Source organism: Alosa sapidissima, chromosome 1 (genome assembly GCF_018492685.1).
Source record: "Alosa sapidissima isolate fAloSap1 chromosome 1, fAloSap1.pri, whole genome shotgun sequence".
In the NCBI taxonomy this organism is placed as follows: domain Eukaryota; kingdom Metazoa; phylum Chordata; class Actinopteri; order Clupeiformes; family Clupeidae; genus Alosa; species Alosa sapidissima.
Genome location: NC_055957.1, coordinates 20,576,303 through 20,598,303, shown reverse-complemented (window position 1 = coordinate 20,598,303; position 22,001 = coordinate 20,576,303). Strand labels below are relative to the sequence as shown.

General features: G+C 41.0%; 1 protein-coding gene, 1 long non-coding RNA gene and 1 other non-coding gene across 4 annotated transcripts; 1 reads left to right on the top strand and 2 right to left on the bottom strand.

Annotated features, from left to right (window-relative positions):
- Nucleotides 1-1,192: 1,192 nt before the first annotated feature.
- Nucleotides 1,193-21,241, bottom strand: LOC121718706. Its single transcript, XR_006033998.1, has 3 exons — nucleotides 21,230-21,241; nucleotides 10,134-10,140; nucleotides 1,193-1,359 (listed from the first exon to the last, which is right to left on the bottom strand). It is a non-coding gene; the product is annotated as an uncharacterized LOC121718706 (long non-coding RNA).
- Nucleotides 2,713-2,926, bottom strand: LOC121679630. The gene has a single exon (XR_006021361.1). It is a non-coding gene; the product is annotated as a small nucleolar RNA U3 (small nucleolar RNA).
- On the top strand, nucleotides 9,420-21,577 carry pkd2 (polycystic kidney disease 2). Of its 2 annotated transcripts, none has more exons than XM_042103782.1 (15): nucleotides 9,420-10,440; nucleotides 10,526-10,639; nucleotides 11,429-11,562; nucleotides 12,192-12,442; nucleotides 12,685-12,909; nucleotides 13,218-13,446; nucleotides 13,900-14,067; nucleotides 16,888-17,069; nucleotides 17,441-17,561; nucleotides 17,661-17,759; nucleotides 17,955-18,076; nucleotides 18,190-18,307; nucleotides 18,621-18,781; nucleotides 18,915-19,062; nucleotides 19,893-21,577. In XM_042103782.1, the coding sequence occupies exons 1-15, from the start codon at nucleotides 9,990-9,992 to the stop codon at nucleotides 20,106-20,108; spliced, it is 2,739 nt and encodes a 912-aa protein (XP_041959716.1). In that variant the 5' UTR covers nucleotides 9,420-9,989; the 3' UTR covers nucleotides 20,109-21,577. The 2 variants fall into 2 exon arrangements, with proteins under 2 accessions (XP_041959716.1, XP_041959709.1); XM_042103775.1 differs by having other exon boundaries at nucleotides 9,421-10,440; nucleotides 18,618-18,781.
- The last annotated feature ends 424 nt before the right edge of the window (nucleotides 21,578-22,001 follow it).

Here is a 22,001-nt window from a genome sequence, read left to right as displayed (position 1 = left end):
ATAAGTACGAGAGACCGCCTCTGATGCACATTAGGAGAAGCTGGAGAATGCGGATCAGTAATGGTACTTCAAGTAGGTGGAAGAGGGTGAAAAATAATGATTTCGCATGAAGAAAGTATTATCTATTAATTGTTATAAGTATATATGCGTGTGTGACTGTGTTGTTGTTATTGTGTGGATTTATGAATAATTCATGTGCAGCAGTAGCTTCACCTTCATCATCATCGTTGTTGTCATCATCACCATCTTATCACACATTAATGACAGCCTGTGTAGGGGTAGGCTATGCATTCACAACAGTTAAATTAAACAACACAATCAACTCTTACGAAGACGTAAGAGTCATGCTGTAAAAAACAAAACAAATGTCTTACACTTTTTACTTGCTTGGACCCCATTGAATACAAAACAACCTGTTTCTTCATTTTCAGTGCCAAAATTCAAGATGGCGGACAATATATGCAGAAAAATAATATAAAGGCTTAAAGTGGTCAACTTTTTGATAAATATACACCTAATAAGGTACACAAGTGAGATACAGACTATCAAAAGATGTATTGCATCATTTACCAAGACATTTGGAGAAAAAATGGAAAATAATGAAAAATTAAAAAAAAAAAAATCTGCATCTTGTTTCATTATTGAAGAGTTCAACAAAACATTGTCATTGTCACTCAAGTATTTATCCTCACCACTGTCACTGTCTTTTTAATATTGGTGCACATCTCCTCAGAGCCTTCACACCTGCAAAGTTGCGTTAATGGTAAGTTGTTACTCTTGCAAGAACACCTTCTACTGCATTATCTGGCAAGACAACAGCACTTCACAAACTCTACAACAGCCTCTGGTGCTTGTCTTGTATTTTGTATCCCTTATCATGTGCTTTTCCCATTGTATGGACCTGTCTCGTCCTGTCTTTAATGGAGTTTGTGATGTTAAATAATAAACATATGTCATTGTAGCCTCGTGCCTTACTTTCAACAGATCTTTGCAACAGTTTATGTCACTTTTCCTGACAACCATCTCCTACACAACAGCCATGCAATCTATTAAGATGCTATCCAATGTGTGTGTTAATCTGTAGATTTATCAGAGGATGCTGTTTCTGAAACCAGTCACAATTCATGGATGAAGGCAGACTTAGCTGTAGTGGGCAGCATTAGGCTTGCATAATATTATTATAATGAACAAATTCATATGTTCCCACAATTTCCTGCAAGTCCTGTTAACAGAATTATTGAAGACCAAAGAGCTCATTGTGGACTTCAGGAAGTCTAAAGCTAGCACACACCCCCATTCTCATCAATGGGACTGAAGTGGAGTGTATCACCAGCTTCAGATTTCTGGGTGTCCACATCTCTGAGGACCTCTCTTGGACCCTCAACGCCTCTACCCTGATCAAGAAGGCTTACCAGCGTCTCTTCTATCTGAGGAGGCTAAAGAAGGTCCACCGGCCTCCTCAGATCCTGTTGAACTTCTACCCCTGCACCACCAAGCGTATCCTTACCAACTGTGTCACAGTTTGGTATGGCAACTGCTCTGCCCAGGAGCGCTGCAGAGAGTGGTGAAAACTGCCCAACGGATCACCGGTTCCGCACTCCCCTCCATTGAGGCCACCCAGGGCAAGCGATGCTTGCATAAGGCGCACAGCAACCTTGATAGGGGCAACAAGGACCCCCCCATGTATGTTGTTCATACATTGTTCACATTACATAGCCAGTTAGCCATATTTATTCTGCTCTTATAAGGTAACTGCTAATACACTGCACATATTTATATTACTCTAAACCTCTCTACCTTATGCAACCCACCCTGTCTTCATACTTGTACTCTGCAATGACAATAAAGTTGAATCTAATCTAATCTAATCTAATCTATTGTGGTGAGTGCAGAACATTACTTTAATTCAAATGATTATTAGGTTATTGAAGGAAACTTTTAATCAGTCAATGTGTTTTTCCAGGTATGCCAATAAATAGCATAATAGTGGTTACACCCATCACTGGTTGATACAAGGATACAAGGAAGTTTATTGTCACATGCATATAGTTACTGGAAGTAAGAAATGCAGTGAAATTATGTCTGGTGTCAGCCTATTTGTGCAAAGTGGGGGGTAAAAAGTGCAGTAGAAGAGGGGTTTAGTAGATTATGTCATGATAATCATGACATCTCATGTCACCCATGGTCATATTTATTACCTAGCTAAGTCTTTCAATTTTATTAGAAAATGTATGTATATAATTATAATACCTAACATATATCCATTTAAAATATTTAAAAAGGAGATTATTTGCCATTTTTGGTGATATATCCGCCATCTTGGATTTTGGACCTGTGCAGTTCCGGGAAAAAATTGGAAGCAGGTAGTTTTGCAAACTATAGGGTCTGAAGAAGTGAAAAAACATAATTTGCAAAAATCTATATGAAATGTACCAAACACCTTTTTTGCTACATATCGCCCTGCACTAATTCATGGAATTATAGTTAATGATTTGAAGCACGTATAGAAACTTTAGTGTCAGACTGTCAACACTAGATTAAAGTCATGCTAGATTAAGTGTAACAATTTACGTGAATAAGACATTTTGCACGTCATACTGCGAACTCAAAGGACAGCTACACTGTGCTGCCTTTAATTTCCATAGAGGAACACCCGCTCAGTTCTGTGTGCCATTACTACTAGCCTACTTTTATATTAAACAAGAATTTCTAACCACTCTGATCATGTCCTCCTCCTCCCAAAGACCGAAATCAATGGGAACGTTCATCAATGACAGAAGTCACATGGATAATTCCAACAACTTCTATCCGATTCGCGCTCAGAGGAGAACATCGATACTCATCATCGTGGGTAGCGAGACACAACACTTTAGAAACGCATTTCCATGTCAATAACTATAGAAATGATCCCTGAAAGTATAGTCTTAACTCATTCAACCTTCGCTGCACTAGAGTCTCTCAGGAACCTACATGGCACAACGACGGTTGTGATGTAATCGATGACAACGAAGACTCCAACTGGAAGGTGCGATGAGAAAAACATCGCCTCCCGTATCCGTGAAAATTGCTTTCCTATCTTATTTTCTTTCCGTAAGTATCAAGACTGTAGCCTACAATGCTGTAAACAAAAACATCGGAATCAATCACCCATATCTAGGTAACCCACACTTTAAAAATCACGTTTTGATGAACCGAAAATGGCCTCGATTCGATGAAAAAAACACCACCAAAATATATAGGCAAATATATATTGCCTGTTCACATTCGTTTTACCGATTGTAATATGTTATTAAGTATACAGTATATGTATTCGTTTTGGCTGATGTGTCAACATTGTAATAGTTTACTTTGACAATACTTAGGCCAATACCAATTTAAATCTATGTTTTTACCCATAAGGCAACACTGCACGTTGAAAAGGATTTCTTGACTGGTTTGCTGTTAGGCTACGTTGAATCATCGCGACCTGACTGCATGCTGGCTTAATCTCTTTACACATTTAGGGAAACAATTAATTTACACGGCCCTGGAGACGGCTGTACTTGATCTAGGCTAGCCTAGCCTACTTACTTGCTAGGCTATACCCGTCCTGTCTGCACCTTCAATCTGTAATCCGGCAGAAATGAGTCTCGTAACCATGCTCGTAACAGCTGTTATTGCAGTAGCGCCGCCTATCTACAATCTTTGAGGCTACATCTAACCGACACATCAGAAATATATGGCTTGTAAAAACTGAAATAAACACCTATGAACTATCTCCGGATGTTATATGCTCTTTTTAAATTGACACGCAGATTATTTTGCTTACGATTCTGTTTAATTATGAGTTTGCGAAATTGACTTAAGGTCTTTTTTGTGTTTAAGGAGCAAAAACTTGATTGATAGATGTTAAATCCACAAAGAGTGCATGCAGGTATGTGATTTATTTCATTCATTCTAGATAGTATAGGCCTACCAGTCTCTCAAGAAATCAAAGAGAGCTTGAGAGAGCAACTAGTGCAGACTGAAAAGATAGAATAAAACTAATCTGGTTTGACCATTCTATTTCGTTTTAGTTAGGCTAGTTCTGCGTTATTATATTGTTTGTATGAAGTAGGCTACAATTTTTGGTTATTTTTATGTTATTAGTCCAGCGTAACTGAAAATATTTTTGACTGCTAGTTTTAATTTGAGTATTTTTGCATAATTCATTGGAAGTGGGTTACACCAATTGGTTAACAGCTCCCAATGACAAATCAGACAGTAACAACTCCAAAATGTTCTTATACAGTAGGTTGTGACTTGCCCGACTGTTTAACTACTAGGCCGTTGTTCCTATATTAGATTCACTCTGCCCTCTCCACCCTGGTATGCTGGTATACATGGGCAAATAGGCCTTTCACTGTCCAATCTCTGCTTTTATGCAACTTGTGGGCTAGTGCACAATGCATTATGATTAAATTAAGCAAACATTATAAAATGTATACGCATGCATGGTATAACAGCATGTTTGGCTCACACAATGGTGATTTTATATATAGGGCCAGAGAAATGTAGACATGAAAGCAGGTTCCAGAGTCCCTCCTGCCCCTCCCCTGAGTCCATGTATTTTACTAATTTATTATGTTATCTCAAAACTGGATGGAAATTATTATTATTGTACCTGCAAATCTATATGATTTGCCATTTCTTTTAGCCTACAGTTACTACAAACATATTACAAAGAATGGCATGGTAGGCCTAATTGTAAACATTACCACCATAATTGTCACATAAGTTGCAAACAACAAAAAATGCAGCCTTGTTTCTGTTTGTTTGTTGATTCTTGTTTATTGTTGATTATTGTTGATTTTTAAGTTGCAGCATGGCAACAAAACCACACTTAAATATCATACCCACTTTCAAAGACTGCAGTTATATTACATTTCAGAATATGACAGTATAGCCATCAGCAAGATGGAGAATTTGTTTATTAAAATGGAGCTTCAATAACAGCATCAAACCAGAAAGACATGGCAGGCATAGTAGCCTATGCATAAAAAGAATACATATGAAATATGAAATTTCCTGTAGTTGTAGTAGAAAAGAAGTGAAAACATAATTCTTTATGTGAGCAGTGAGCACTTGGTGTGGAGCAATAGGGGGGAAAGGAAACCTGGAAATTCATGTAGACTTCAACTCAAAGTGGCATTCAACAAAAAGGAAAAGAAAATCTCCAGAAATAAAGCACATGTGAACACATAACCCGATCTCTTTAGCCTAGAAATCTAGACGCGCCCCTAGCTGCCAGGGCTAGTCTAGCAACTCTCCGTTGGCTTGTGAGCTCCAGAAATCGAAACTTAATCAGGACATTGAAATCATGTATAGAGTCGTTTGGTGGGCTTAACATAATGATTGATGGCAGAGTTGCAACGGTTTGGCTTGAATTCCCTGCTACTTGAAAACAAATATCCTATTGCGTCCTATTGCGTGCAGAGGGAATTTGAAAGACAACTGATTATCCCGCCCCTCAGACTGAGCACTGCGAACGGTGAGTGCCCAGACCCTACATTTTAATGTGGATCTGGCTCGCCAGGCTACGATCTCTTATCTATCTCTCTAAAACATATAACAATCTAAGCGATTTCCAGGTCTAGATCAGTTTTTCCTTAGCTACTTTCATCATGGGTTGATAGACTTATGAGAGAAAGAGGAATTACACCCTGAGGGAAGTTGTTTTGGTTTGATCCACTTTGAGGAGATCCACCCTGAGGGAAGTTGTTTTGGTTTGATCCACTTTGAGGAGATCCACCCTGAGGGAAGTTGTTTTGGTTTGATCCACTTTGAGGAGATCCACCCTGAGGGAAGTTGTTTTGGTTTGATCCACTTTGAGGAGGTCTGTTTGGGGATGGTCCTTGATTTCCCGCCCGGCCAGCATACCAATTTTGCAATGATTGCAACCAATTGGCGATATTAAGTTCACCATTTCTGGGCATAGGGATGGCAGAGGCAGGGTTAGCTTTCATAACCCTCATTGATGTTTCCACTTGAGAGGTATAACCATTGTTTTGATTTGGTTTCCACACAGATTTCATGGGTTGTAAACGCCTGGAATGGATCACAGTAGCTTGTATTTCCCCCTTGTCAAGAGCAGTTTTCAAAGAATACATTTTACGTTTAAGAGTCTCAGTGAGAGCTTTGTTAGAATTTTGTGCTGACTCCTTGCCTCCTTTTGGCATATAGATGACCAGAGGCTCACCGCGATACACAAAAGGAGGTTTGGAACTTTCGGTTTGACGTGTGGTGCGGACACTGGCTGTGGGAGACTTTGTCACAACTGACGCAGTTGTTGTGCTTACCACGGGGGGATCTTTGGTAGTTAAATCAGAAATCTCACACGAACTGCCTCTCTCCTCACTTCCATGATCCATTTCAGGGTCTGTTCAAATCAAGACAAAAATAAGGCAAGATGTATGTGGGCAAAGAAGTTCATGGAGCACACAAATCGCACACAAATTTTTAATTGCATTAATATGCCTCTAAATAAAAAGGAATATTTGAATGTTCATGCTAATGTTTGAATGCTCTACTCCCTCTTAACTTGTTCCACTCCCAAGAAGCACCGGTCAGTCAACAGAAGGGTATGTGTAATCAGTAGTTATTATCGCCCATTTAGACAGCTGAATAAATTAAGAGGCACTTGAAGAACACATAGCTCATATGTTAAGTTCTTGGCTGGGAACATATTTAGCTTTTATCATGTTAAACAAAAGGTCACACAAAAAGCAATATCTAGATATTTATATTGTTTTTCTTCATTTTAAACAAAAATAAGCACATGAAAAAGACTTAATAGCTATTGAATAAAGGCTGGCATACCTTCTGAACAGTGTGATGTTGCAAAGATGAAAATAACAGCCAATACCGTAAGACCACTGTCGACTCTCATGGTTGAATATGAAATAACAACACCTTGAGTTTCACTGATTATTTCAGGGAATGTCAATAAGAGTCAGCCACACTATTCAGGTATAGACTAGTGTATGCGGTACGCTCTGTTGTGAAATAGTGGGGTAATTGGGTAGACAATATAACCTGGGGCAACGCTGACACAGATGATGAGGAAAGCAAGCTATTATGGACAATTAAGCATGTTTGTCTGCACCAAGCTAATTAATTTAACTTAAGTCTTGGCTGTATTACAATCCAAATGCCTGACTCATGTTTAAGAGAGCTTTGTTGTTGTTTTGACAGCGACATTTCAGCCCACTCTGTCTTTTTGTGCAGACTTGTTCAGCGGCAGCAGTTTTAACGGGCCACACACTTTTCTACCACATATTGGTAATAAGTCCGAGCGTAACTTCATTACAATGATAGAACTGGGCTCTTGACATGGGGTATGCACGATATCACTGTGGGGGGTGGGGGCTACGTCCCTGTTGTTCAAACAAAATACGTGTAGGCTTTGTATACATACTGTGCCCTCATTTTCAACATGGCAAAGACAAATAAAAGGAACATTTGCTGACCTTCGTTGGTCAGGGAATGGCTATGAAAAAAGGTTGAAAATGCCCATATTTACAGTAAAAACTTCTAATTAACTGGAAATGTAAAAAAAAACTTGCTTGGACAAATTGACCATGTTTATCTTGCCCCCATGCACAGTATGGAGGATGGTTCATAGGAATTGAGTTACAAAAAAATAATAATTTCAAAGTCTCCAAAAAAAAATCTTATTAGGGCATATCAGGTAAAAGTCCTTCCTGTCATTTACCGGTAATTACAAATGTAAGGTGTTAGTGAATGCTATAGTGACTTTGTCTATTGTATCCAGTCAACTGTATCAACATGTTTTAAAAGATCAACAATTGTTCCTGTTCCAAAGAATTCACATCCTGCCGGCCTGAAGGACTACAGCCCTGTTGCACTGACATAATAGCTATGAAGTGCTTTGAGAGGTTAGTCAAAAACTACATTTGCTCTCATTGCCCTAAATTATAGATCCCTGCAGTTTCGGTCTAATAGATCTATTGAATGCCACACTGCACACTGCATTAGCCCACATTGATAACAGGGGAGGGAATTATGTGTGAATGCTGTTTATAGATTTCAGCTGAATCTCATAGATCAAACCTGTTACACTCATCACTAATAAGCTGGAAGATCTTGGACTGCATTCATCTCTGTGTAAATGGATTTTCAATTTCTTGACTGGTAGACCCCAGGTGGTGAGGGTGGGTAGCCACAACTCTTCATCCCTTACCCTCAACACAGGAGTAGATAGATAGATCGATAGATAGATAGATAGATAACTTTATTCATCCCCAGAGGGAAATTATGGTGTTACAGCAGCAATTAATAATATAAACATACCCTCAACACAGGAGCACTACAGGGCTGTGTTTTAAGTCTGTATTCCCTTTACACCAGTGTTTCTCAAAGTGTGGTCCGGGGACCACTGGTGCTTCGCAAGCTAGCCCAAGTGGTCCTTGAGCAGACGTGGTAAAATATAATATAGATGAGTTGTTTGCCATATTGAACCAACTTGTATGTAAATCCAAACATTTCCAAACCAAACACTTATGTAAGCCATGCCAGTTTAAATCATATGAATTCTCTGACACAATAAGCAAAGTGCAAATACAATCAAAGTGGTTCAGTGAGTAGGCCTATTGTGTAATTTACTATTGAAGTAGGCCTACTTTTTTTTTAAGCTAGGTGGTCAGTGAGCCTTTTTTTATTGATTAAGTGGTCCTTGGTCTGAAAAAGTTTGAGAAACACTGCTTTACACCCATGACTGTACGACAGTATGACTCCAAAATCATTTTCAAGTTTGCTGATGACACAGCAGTAGTTGGCCTCATTTCTAAGAACAATGAGCAGGCTTACTAGAAGGTAAACAGACTTTCAAACTGGTGCCAAGACAGCAACCTACTCCTAAATGTTACCAAGATCTAAAAAGCATTAGTTCATAACATAAGTCATTAGTGCATAGGTGTTGAACCAGTTGTCATAATCTGTCATTATAGCTTTTGTATGTCTCCTGATTTGATATCCTAAATTATTCTCAGGTGCATCTTGATTAATGAATGAGAATGTGATAGTGATCTAGGTCTACAATGTTGCATGCCAAATTGGCAAACAGAGAGCATAGAACTCAACCTAATGTTAAAATTTCTGACAATGCAACAACGAATAGGACTACATGAATTCCAGCCTAATGCATTGCTGTAATTTTGTATTTTGGAAAGGGATTAGCTGTAGGCCTATGCGACGGCCTTTAAATAAAAGTGTTGCCGATAGCAACAGTTCACACAACAGAGGAACACACACACAGCTTTGATGTTTCATCGCGTCTTGTTTTGTTTTTCCTACAAACACTGTGCAATATTGACACTAACTGTAACTTTTTCGAATCTTAAAGTAGCCTAGACCAATCAAACCGCACATTGACAATTCACTGAAACAAAATAGCATTTAGGCTGAAAAATGAGGTTTCTGAATTTTCCAGAGGTTCATGCCACTGTGGCTGTGACGCAATGGATTCTAATGTAATTTGATTCCCTAACAAATGAGATTCACCGATTTGGGGGAACAACTGGGAACAAGATGGCTGTCTGGAAACGAAGAATTTGTTTGGCTTCTTTGTAAGAATCAGTTATTGTTTTGGAATTGTAGATAACAAAACACAGATTATTTGACCGGGCAGTTTGTTAGGCCTTTGTTTGTGCCAGTTACGCAGTTGCGAAGACGCTTCAAGAATCTCCAAAAACTTAAGTTGCATTTAGCCTAGTTTGTTTCATGCGTAGCCTACTCTATGAAAAGCTGTTCATACAGTGAAGTAGACGGTTATAGATAAACGGGATTGCTATAATTGTTTTGAGTAGGAGTTCACATGCATTTGCGTGTAAAAACTTTTTTGTAAATTGTTCGCTGTAAGCGTGGGTTGGGGAGTCCACTCCAGTTAATCTAGCTACTACAACATTCGGTGACAACCTAAATGTTCAGACTGCACTAATAGGCTACTAAGTATGAGTTCCCCGCGAATCAAGACTAATCAGTCACAAAATCAGAGCGTCCGACCAACAGCGGACGCTGTGGGTGTATCTTTGCCGCATAGACTGGATTCAAGCGAGGGTATTGAGATGGAAAGAATCCATCATCAGAACTTAGACCCTGGAGCTACCCCGGGGACGCCATCGCCCCCCACCTCAAGCTCAAGGCAAGCCTGGAGCCGTGACAACCCAGGGTTCGAGCCCGAAGAGGAGATGATGGAATCGGACTGGCCGCCAGCGAGTCCTGGCCGAAGGTCCGTCTCCACGGGTTCGAGTAGCAGTGGGAGCAGCGGCCTTGGAAGCTTCACCGGGGGTAGCAGTACGCGGATACATAGGGGACTTTACCCAACACCTACTGTGGATCTCCCTCAACAGGAGAGGCATGATCATCGTAGTTGCGGAAAGAGGATCCTTGAGAAAATAAGAAGTAGGCTACATCCCAGCTGTTTATTTACCAAACTCAATTGTGATATCTCAGTGCTTTCATTGGCTATGACACGTTTCCATTCCAGTTCTGTGGGGCACACGGCTTTTAGAGGACAGCGACAGTAGCAGAGAGAGATACCTGAAAAATGTTCTCCGCGAGATGATCACCTACATCGTCTTCCTCATCACTCTGTGCATTTGTAAGTGATCATACTCCGTTACATTAGTGTTCTTATGGGGGTGGAGAGCCAAATTAAGGGGGGGGAAAGCCTACTAAGTTGCATCACAGTGTTTGAAAATGGAAGAAAATAATGGAATGACAAGCTATCAATTAAAATAGATTTATTCTAATTCTGTCAATTTTATGTTGCTTCCAGTGGAACGTGGAAGGATGTGTAGTGAAGTGATAAATAGGCTACTTTGTTTGAGGGAAGACAAAGGCTTGGGATGAATTCATTTGTGTTCAAAAAGTTCCTTCTTATTCAGCCAGGAAAACCAGAAATTGTTTTGCACAATGCCTCATCCTGAGGCCATACAGTAGAAGACCGTTGGAGTAATCAGGCTCTCCTGGTCTATCTTCTGCTCTTTCTCCATGCTGCCCTCTGTGTTTGGAAGAAATTCATGAATGCGGAAAAAAGGCTGAGAGCCAAAGCTAGTTTATGGGTAGCTCAGGAAGTCATTTCCTGACTTGAGGGCCTGCACACTGAGAAAGAGGAATGCCTTAGGACCACTGGAAAAGGGTACTACAGTATACTAGAAAAGGGTAGGCCTGGAATTAAGATTCCCCGTAGCATAATTCTGTAGGCCATTTAAAAGAAGTATTCAAAGTTCTACTTTTAGAACTCCTTGATGAAAAGACTTTAACAGAATCATTTAAAGGGTTCTTCTGCTGTTATCTTACTGCATGTTCTGCTGTTAATAAGTCAATGCAGTTTTTGTGTTGACCTAAGCAATAAGCCTGGCTAATGGTTTTCAAATGTTTTCTGTAGTGACATATGGGATGGTGAGCACCAACATGTACTATTACACCAAAGTCATGTCTCAACTGTTCCTGGACACACCAATAACCAATGGAGATCCAACCTCATTTAAAACCATATCTTCCATGGATGACTTCTGGAAGGTAATCATTTTTACTTCGCCTGACATTCACTTTTCTGATGAAGTAGTGCACAAGTGTAGATGTTTGCTATTTCACAGTAGTTTACAGCTGATTGTTTTATAGAAAATAAGAAATGTTTAATCACATTTGAGATCTAAAAAAAGTAACTGAATATCTCTGTAAAGAATATACTAAACTAAGGATTTCCAATGAAGGCAAAGTAAATCTGGTTATACATACTGATCAAGTGCACAAATGTATCCAAGAGCAGGGAATGGGAATTAGTGGTGATGAAGTAGTAAAATTAGTGGTAATGAAGTAGTAAAAGTGTTGGTATATCTGAAAATGCTATACAGTTCTAGAACTAGTTATTATAAACACGGTTTACATACTTTATATAAATGTATGTACTTTGATACTTTTATTCTGTGCCATACATTGTAATCTCAGTGGGTTGCATGTTTGTGTATATGTTTATAGAAACTAAGCATGTTAAAGTAAAAATATAAATATAAATCACCCAAGTTGTAATAGCTTTGATTTCATTTTAGGCCCACATCTTTGCTAGAGTAATTAGTCTGAAGTAATTGGTAATTGAGTAATTGTAGTCTTTTTAGTGTTGTGCAACTGAAAGCCTGTGGTCTCTCCAGTATGCAGAAGGGCCCTTTCTCAATGGCATGTACTGGGAAGTGTGGTACAACAACAAGACCCTTCAGGAGAACCAAAGCCTCATTTACTACGAGAATCTCTTGCTTGGGGTCCCACGTCTTCGACAGGTCAAAGTTAGAAATGAATCTTGCACTGTCCATGAAGACTTGAGGGACAAGGTCCAGGCCTGCTACAGCATGTACTCTCCTACCAATGAAGAAAAAGCAGCATTCGGGCTCAAGAAGGGCACACCGTATGTATACATACTGAAGGCAGAGGCCAAGTGTCATTTAATGCAATGTAGAGTGAACAGCAGTTCGGTGTTTTTGTTTTACTCATTGTTTGACCTTATATTTCACCCTCCACCAGGTACAGTATGGTTTGTGCAGTCTTGGATACTGTAATACTCTGTGCAAGCAATACATAGCAGGTTTGTTGATGGAAACTCCATTAGCAGGGAGAAGCTGATGTGCGCATGCCTGTGTGTGCTTCCAGGTGGGTGTACTCAGACGGGAGCAGCCTGGGAGGAGGCAGCCACTGGGGGGAAGTGGCCACCTACGGTGCGGGTGGGTACTACCAGGACCTGTCCCGAGGCCGAGATGAATCAGCCAATCAGCTGCAAGTGCTGAAGAACAATCTCTGGTTGGACCGTGGCACCAGAGCAGTGTTTTTGGACTTCTCTGTCTACAATGGAAACATCAATCTTTTCTGCATTGTCAGGTACCCAGATTGATGAATTGATATAATTTCACTGATTTCATCAAACGTTTGTTGTTTTCACCTATTATGTTGTGCCTTCACCTTTAATTATGAAGACCCAGTTACACTTGCACACACATTACTCACACACACACACACACACACACAGACACACAGACACACACATAGTTACTTTGAAATAGTAGTGTACTTTAACACTGTACAAATTAAAAATGGCGTAATTGCCACATCAACTGATTAATGAGCTAATGCATTCATCATTATTCATCACTAACCTCCATGGCACGATTGCTCCATTTGATTCCCAGGCTAGTGGTTGAGTTTCCAGCCACAGGGGGTGCCATAACGTCCTGGCAGTTCCAGACGGTGCGTCTCATCCGCTACGTGTCCAGCTGGGACTGCTTCGTGGGGCTGTGTGAGGTGGCCTTCTGCTTCTTCGTGCTCTACTATCTTGTGGAGGAGGCGCTGGAGATTCGCCTGCACCGCCTACACTACTTCAAAAACCTGTGGAACTGCCTGGACGTCCTCCTCATCATAGTGGGCACTTTTCTAAGATATCCATGCCAGTTGTGCTATCACCTCATGTAGATGTCTATAGGCAAAGGTGAAATGAGTATTCATAGATACCATAGCCTGAGGGCTAAACTGTGTGACGATCACTTCACTGAAAACTGCACACAGAAACTTGCTGGTTTACGCTTTGATAGGTCAGAGAATTGTCATCAGCAGGTACACCCTGTGTACCTACACATATGGTTTTTAAAACCTCTTAGATAAGGTCCATCCAGGGGTCCTTGTGAGGGAGTAAACATTGTGATCAACGTTGGAATGAGGAGAGTTAGTTATACCGTTTTATGTCTATAAGTTCTGGAAATGCTAACATGTTATTTTAGCCTTATCTTTGAATGTGTGATTTAAGGACTCTGAAGGACTCCAAACGTGCAATTTGCAATGCTTCATCCTCTCCTCTGCCCTCTTCTCCGCCTCCAGTTGTGTGTCCCAGCCTGCATCATGAACATTTGCAGGACAGCCATGGTGAACAGCAACCTCAAGTATCTCCTGGACCACACCTCCCATCCTAATTTTGTGACCCTAGCGCAACTCCAGGTGCAGTTCAATAACCTGGCGGCTATCATCGTTTTCTTGGCTTGGGTGAAGGTGAGATTAAAACGAACATTACATTCCAAAATATTTTATGTCTGAAACTTATCAATGCTTACCAAACTAAGTTACTTAAAATTAGGGCTGCACGATTTGGGGAAAATATCTAATTGCGATTTTTTTCTGACAGATATTACAGAAGTGCCATAGTTAACTAGATGTACCGCATAGCGGTACAAAATATGACCACCGCTCAGTCCTGTACATCCGTTCCGCGAAAATAAATCACACTTCAATTTGTCTCCATATTTTACTCCATCCCCCACTTATGAAACTTTTGTGTATGCTTGTTTGGCATGCCTGAGTGTGTGTGTGTGCGGCTGCACAGAAAGTAGCCTACTGGTGCTGAAAAGGTGAATAGATTGTAGAATAGCCAAAGAAGATGTAGCATTGTTATAAAACCTTTAAAATCTCTAAACAATCACAAGTAGGGCAGTTCATCACAGTTCATAAGATTTTAGTCATCTTTAGTTCATGTAATACTTTATTGTCAATGCACAAATTAAGTAACAGTAGTCTGAAATGCTGTTTTACATCTAACCAGTGGTGCAAATAACTGACATGTCCAAATGGGCCTTGATGAAATGCGTCGCTAGACTGTTCATACACATTTTAACGGGCCAAAGTTGAAAAGCTGTTGTCCGTTATTGTTCGTGCAAATATAGGCTGATTCATGTTCTCTTGCATTGTGTAACTGAGGTTCATGGCTAGTCTAGCTTTCACCAGACCAAGCTCAATCTTTTAAGAAATCAAAAAGTAAATAGCGGGCAGATCAGGCTGGGTTCACCCCGATATTGTTTAATTTTCCGATTGAGATATCCACGCTCTGGCTATTCTAAATGCAAAACTGCATCAGGGAGTTATGACAAAACTGTAACTAACAAACTAGATCCTAATAGAAAGCTGTTAGCTTCCCTAAGCTACAGGTAGGCTTATAAGGTAGGCCTATTTACAACATAAATTGTCAATAGGCTATGCTGGCGACTCAAATAAAATCTCCTTTGGAAACCAATGGCTTACGCCTTACAGGATCAAGCGGACTTAAACTGCCATATCGTGGCGAAAAGTTGTAATAAAATTCACGCAGCTCCATGAGTCAAGGAAAGCGCGAATGAAGTAGCCACTTCTAAATGGGACCCGACCCACTACACAGTAGCTTAAGGTGTGTTGCTAAAGCAGCCATAATGAAATGAAGGTGTCATTGTTTGAATACTTCACACACACGTGCTTTTTAATTTCACAGACTACAACTACCAAGCTGGAATCAAAGCACATCGATTCCCCTCTCACACCCTGCACGCACTTAAAACAAAATAAACAGGCATCTCAGTCTCACGCATGTATAGGCAAAACTGTATCAGACCGGTGTAACGTTGGTAAATCTTCCATTGCACAGAATGATTTTTGTAGCACGTGCAACAAATGACAGTCGAAAGATACAATTACAGTGCTGATATCAATTTGCTTGGTATAACCGCATTTATAGTTTTCTACAAATGCAATCAATCAAATTGGCCTCCATCACTCAACCAACGCTAACGGTAACATTACCTAGGTCCTTATTGATATTATAAGATTAACGTACCTGCAGTAAAAACCAAGCATGTCCGATAAACATCCTCAGATTTATTTCGGCTTCAAGAAGAAAAGGGAATTACATTTCATGTGAACATCGTCCTATCCTTATTAGACGTTCTCTGCGGTAAACTACAGTTCTTGTAGGAAGCGTCCATTGTTTTTCCAACCCACTTTTAACTTCCAACACAATTACGTCTCACTGCAACGATGCGCCATCTAGTGGACAAACGACTACTTATCGCCAATACTGGAAATGCAGCCATGATGATGATCATGAATATTTATTTTGGCTTTCTTTTAATCCTACTGAATTTGTAATTATGTATCGGCCGTTCTAATACCGATAGTATGTGGGTGCCTGTGTGTGTGTGCATGTGTATGCACCGCCATCTACAGGCCAATGAGTGTACAGTCACTAAATGTACACATAACCTAATTTTTTTTAGACCCCCCCCCCCCCCCCCATGGATGAAATTCTACGAAACTTGGCATACCCCCAGAGAAGACATACAATTTGGTGCAGTTCTGAACATCTTAACTGAAGATAGGGGTGATTAAAGCAGAATAATATTGCATTTTCATTTTTTACCGGGGGGGTGCAAATCACAAATGAGTGATTATGGGCCAGGTTGATGTGGGCCCTTGAGACCAACATACCATAAAAGATTCTTCATCCTCAGTGCCACGGTTCAGGTAGTTATTTAGGAAAAACTGCTTTTTTTGCGGTTCGGGGGGCCCAGCACGGGGGGGGGGGGGGGAGTGGCCCCCGGGGACGAAACGAAATATTTCCGTAAAAGTCTAGTGGGGCTACATACCCACCAAATGTCATGTGCCCCAGTGGTTCGGTGTCCCGGATATCGTTGACCAAAAATTCAGGAAGTAGATGACGGGGGGGGGGGGGGGAACAAAACAAAAAAACTTTGACAATCCCTATATGACCGCTTCGCTAGCGGCGGTCATAATTAGGTTGAAATGAATATAAAAGTCAGAAATGTGAACTGTGCACGATTATTTGTATTATTTGTGTTATTTGTATTTGTTGTTTTGCAATTTGGTAATTGCGTTGGTTCCTATTGCGATTACGATTAAGATTGCGATAATCGTGCAGCCCTACTTAAAATGCTCTTACAAGGCAACAAATAAGCTATTTAGCTTAAATGTAGTGGAGCGGGTGAGTGGTTGTTCCAAACACCAGACTGACATGTTTCTATTATGCTCAACTGAACCTCCTCTCATCAGCTCTTCAAGTTCATTAACTTCAACAAGACTATGAGCCAGTTGTCCACCACTATGTCCCGCTGTGCCAAGGACCTCATAGGTTTCGCCATCATGTTCTTCATCATTTTCCTTGCTTATGCCCAGTTGGGTTATCTGGTGTTTGGGACCCAAGTAGATGACTTCAGTACCTTTCAAGCATGCATGTGAGTTATTTTTTTATTATTATTAGTTGGTTTTAACATAAGCCATGGTGTTTGTGTTATTTATTTGTTTGCTTGTTTGTGCGTTATTATACACACACACCTCAGGTAATTACTTGCATAACCCTCAAGGTTTTTTTAAGCTCAGAAGGGCCTTAACCTTGTTATGTGGTGACACAATTTATTTATTAGAGTAAAACAGAGGCGCAATTTGAGAAAGTGTGTTGTTTAAATATTAAAAGCTAAAGTATAATTCAGATTTGAACTCACATGGCCTGGTGTTTTGAGGATGATGTTCCAATGATAACCAGTGTATGATGACCTATTTCCCATGTGTGATAAAAGGTTAACCACCAGTGTGCTTTGATGTCCAGATTCACACAGTTCCGCATCCTTCTGGGAGATTTCGACTTCTCAGAGATCGAAGAGGCTAATGGGATTCTTGGACCACTTTACTTCAGCTCGTTTGTCTTCTTCATGTTCTTCATCTTACTGGTAAGAGAGTTGCACTGAAGCCCCATGGCTAGCTGTGATGACTACATTAAAAAACACACCTGCTTGAATGATTAATCTGTTCTCTGTTTTTTGTCTTAGAACATGTTTTTGGCCATCATCAATGACACTTATTCTGAAGTTAAAACAGACATGTCCCAGCAACGGTCTGAGATGGAGATGAGTGACCTCATCAAGAAGGTATGGCAACTTTTTCGTCTAGAGCGTAGGCCAAGAAAGACAAAGAGAGACAGAGTTTTCCACATTAAGTGGATAACATTATGGTCTTTCACAACTTAAAAATGGTAAAATTGAGCTTATGAACATAATGTTATATAAATACAGTATTTAAGTGAGCAGCGTTAAGTGTAGTTTTCTTCTGGCGCTTGTTGTCAGGGTTACAACAAAGCCATGGTGAAACTGCGGCTGAAGAAGACCACTGTGGATGACATTTCAGACAGTCTGCGCCAGGCAGGGGGGAAGCTCAACTTCGATGAGCTCCGCCAGGACCTCAAAGGGTGACTACAGCCATGCCTGAACTAAACTCCACAATGCTCTTAATGCAGACATGTGAGCCCTTTGTTGACGTGTTGAGTGCAGTAATGAGTGTCTTAGTGACTGTTTCACGCAGGAAGGGACACACGGACGCTGAGATTGAGGCCATCTTTGCAAAGTATGACCTCGACGGGGACCAGGAGCTGACTGAGCATGAGCACCAGCAGATGAGAGACGACCTGGAGAAAGAGAGAGTGCGTGACGAACAGTGTTGGGTGACTGGTTGAGTGAGAGAATGAGTAGAGCTAGAGGTTAAGAGAGACATACATGTAGAAGTAAAGGTGTACAAGTAAAGGTGAAGATGTGCATGCATGCACTCATTGTTTCCTGCACAAGGAAAATACTCACAAATGCACATCTACACACACACACACAGACAGACGGCTCAAGTGTTTCTTGGTATGTATACACACTGTTAGGTGCTCAGTGTCATTCATTCACACACACACACGCACACACACACACACACACTCAGATACTCAGTGTCTCTTGCACACACGCCAGGAGGACTTGGATCTGGAGCGGAGCACGCTGCCCAGGCCAATGAGTGGGCGGAGCTTCTCCCGTAGCCAGGACGACTCAGAGGAGGATGACGACGAAGACAGTGGCCACAGTTCTCGTCGCCGTGGGAGCAGCTCTGGAGGCGTGTCCTATGAGGAGTTCCAAGTGTACGTATCCTAGAGCCAATACCTTTTAAGATTCCAAACTCGCTGTAGTACTGATGGACTTGACAAAAATTCAAAATCATACATTATTCATACATGAACTATGACTCTAATCTGTTTTCCTCCAACCCCTCAGATTGGTGCGGAGGGTGGACCGCATGGAGCATTCCATTGGTAGTATTGTGTCGAAGATCGATGCCGTCATTGTGAAGCTGGAGGCCATGGAGCGCGCCAAGCTGAAGAGGAAGGACGTGCTGGGCAGACTGCTGGACGGAATGACAGAGGTCAGGACAGGGCCGGCCGCCCAGCTGTGTCAACTGCTCAGAGCAGTGTGGCGCTAATTCAGAGCAGTGTGGCGAGTAGAGTGGCGCTAACCCAGAGCAGTGTGGCGAGTAGAGTGGCCCTAACTCAGAGCAGTGTGGCGAGTAGAGTGGTGCTAACCCAGAGTAGAGTGGCGCTAACCCAGAGCAGTGTGGCGAGTAGAGTGGCCCTAACTCAGAGCAGTGTGGCGAGTATAGAGTGGCGCTAACCCAGAGCAGAGTGGCGCTAACCCAGAGCAGAGTGGCGCTAACTCAGAGCAGAGTGGCACTAGTCTGGAACACTGTGTGTAGGCACGTATAGAGTATCTTGATCGGGTGACTGTAACTAAACACTTGTCTGTTGTTCAAGGTGTGATGTGAAAACATTTATAGTCCTCAATCACAAAACTATGGGCAGTCACTGATCATAAGACTTTCCTGGCTAGTTTCCTGTATGTGTAGGTACTAGGTAGCCTAGGCTCCGAGATCTGTACACAAAAACAATTGCTACCAGCAAGTGTTGCCAACCATTCAAAAGCAAAATAGTGTTCCAACCAATAATCGACAAGATGTGCGTTTAGGAGAGTTTCAATTGCACGGGAGGGAGGAGGAGAGAGTAGCTAGCTAGCTCTCTGTTTTGTTTGAACATCAACAGAAGTGACGTTACCCCGTCATCGCTGATACAACCTTTAAGTGAAGATAGTCACACTCATTTAGACGAGCAGCATGTATGGGAACCTTGCCCTTCATTGATTTGTCAGATTTGTCGCACCTTCTGTTTTTCACTGCAAGCCCTATGATCTCTCTCGTTTCAGGATGAGCGCGCAGGCAGGGACCCCGAGCAGCACCGAGAGCAGATGGAGAGACTGGTGAGGGAGGAACTGGAACGCTGGGAGTCAGACGATACCATATCCCAGGTCAGTCATCATCAAGGCACTCCCATTGGTCCAGGAGCTCAGCACCGGCCACGCAGTGCCCGCCCCTCTTCCTCGTTGTCCACTGAGGGCACTGATGCCCAGGGCAACGTGTGAGACCCCAACCCCCCGCCCCCCCCCCTTGCGTTGCATAATGTTCAATGTTTTCAAAAAAGTGATGCTGGACCAAATGAAAGAAGTAACTCTATAATACTGCAGTAATCAGGACCAAGAGAAGTAACTCTATAATACTGCAGTAATCAGGACCAAGAGAATTCAATTCAAATGTATGGTCATTCTACTGCTTTGCCAGGTCTGTATGTGAAGATGGCCATTGACAGCCCATTCCCACCCTTAGAATGCCATTTGTTGTTAGTGGCTGATCAATTTTGTAAGATACATTTCTTGGTTTTTAGCATCTATCAGTGAAAAAAAATCCTTTCATTATATTGGTCTGAAGGCTAATCATGAGTTTGCATTCTTCACCGTCACTTGATTTGACTAGGATGAAAGGGACATGTATGTGTTGTTAGCATACTATAGCTCTTGCTGATAGAGTACAAATATTTCTTTAGTCAAGCTTGCATTGCATGCCTAGGCCTACCTGTTAGACAAAGAAAACTTGTATGTGCAATTTGAGTAAAACATTTCCTTTCTGTGCTTAATCTTATGAAGGAATTATGCATGTGTGCACTGCTGTGCAATACAAAATAGAGGGCAGCGCTACCAATAGTGTTATTACACAATAATGAAGGATGCAGTATTACATTATTATCACAAGATAATAAGCAACTTGCACATCAACATACTCAACATCAGCAAGCACTGAAGACATGGTGTGAAAGTTGAGGAGGACCATTTGAAGGCTTCATTAGCCTCTATAGAGAAACAGTCTGTTGTTGATCACACACACGGTTACACTCAGTATAGCATGCGTGTACTGTATAAAGCTTATGAAACACAATTACATTCCATATGTATATGACATGGTGAAGTGCAAGGATGGTTTGGACCCGAACAGATTTTACTGAAGATATGGTTGGGTGCAAGTCCATATCCTGACAGTGCCAGAGTTTGTTATGATGAATTAAAGGGAAACAGAACGTCTACATAATTTTCACCTGCCTTCCTGTTGTGTCAGCCAAGAGCACGAGCTTTGTTGTTTATTTTGTCAATGAATAGATTTGCAGGTACACTCAATATTGAATTCACTGTTCACTTTTATATTTAACGTACACAGATGTGTGGCACATTTGGTATGGCATGTTTATATACATATATATATATATATATATATATATATATATATATATATATATATATATATATATACAGTGTATATATATAAGCTTGGTCATAGTTAACTCTCTTATACGTATATGAGCACATATGGTACATATTGTAAGTTGAAACAAACTTCGATTTGGAGTGCATCTTAGGTTCATGGGAAGCCCATGTGTAAATGACGGTACAATTTTGTACTTTGTGGAATTGATGTTTGGAGCTCAAGTGTGTTTTATACAATTCCCCGACATTATATATAGAGAATGTGTTGATATTCACAATAAAATCTTGTAGAAAGACAATTTTGCGTCGTGATTTTTCTTCATGCAGCTCAGGGGTTCACAAACTTCAAACTGATTCCTATTGTTGATCACTTACGTGTGTTCTCAGGACTGGAACAGCCACGTGGGAAAAGGATTTCAGTTTAAATCTCTGGATTTGGCTTTCAACAGCAACGGTGTGAAATGTGTGTGCAGACCATGAGATCGTGTTATGATAATCTGCTGACTGATGTTTGTTGATGTGGATTAAAACTGATTAAGAGAGATTAGACTGCAGGACAGGGTGGTGTGACACCTTTGGATCTTGGGTCAGGAACATGCTGACCTTTGATGGCAATGGGCCCCGTAATGTGAACTTCCTTGAGCCCTTAATTATCCTGTCCATATTTGGCACACTTTAAAGATGTGTTTAAAAACAAACAAACATGCTGCATATTGCTACTAA

What these genes read in the sequence shown, in the direction of transcription:
- pkd2 (XM_042103775.1), top strand. Translation starts at nt 9,990, where the DNA reads ATGAGTTCCCCGCGAATCAAGACTAATCAGTCACAAAATCAGAGCGTC. An exon ending in CCATGGATGACTTCTGGAAG is followed by an intron (nt 11,563 to 12,191) that starts GTAATCATTTTT and finishes TGGTCTCTCCAG; the next exon opens with TATGCAGAAGGGCCCTTTCT. An exon ending in AATCTTTTCTGCATTGTCAG is followed by an intron (nt 12,910 to 13,217) that starts GTACCCAGATTG and finishes TTTGATTCCCAG; the next exon opens with GCTAGTGGTTGAGTTTCCAG.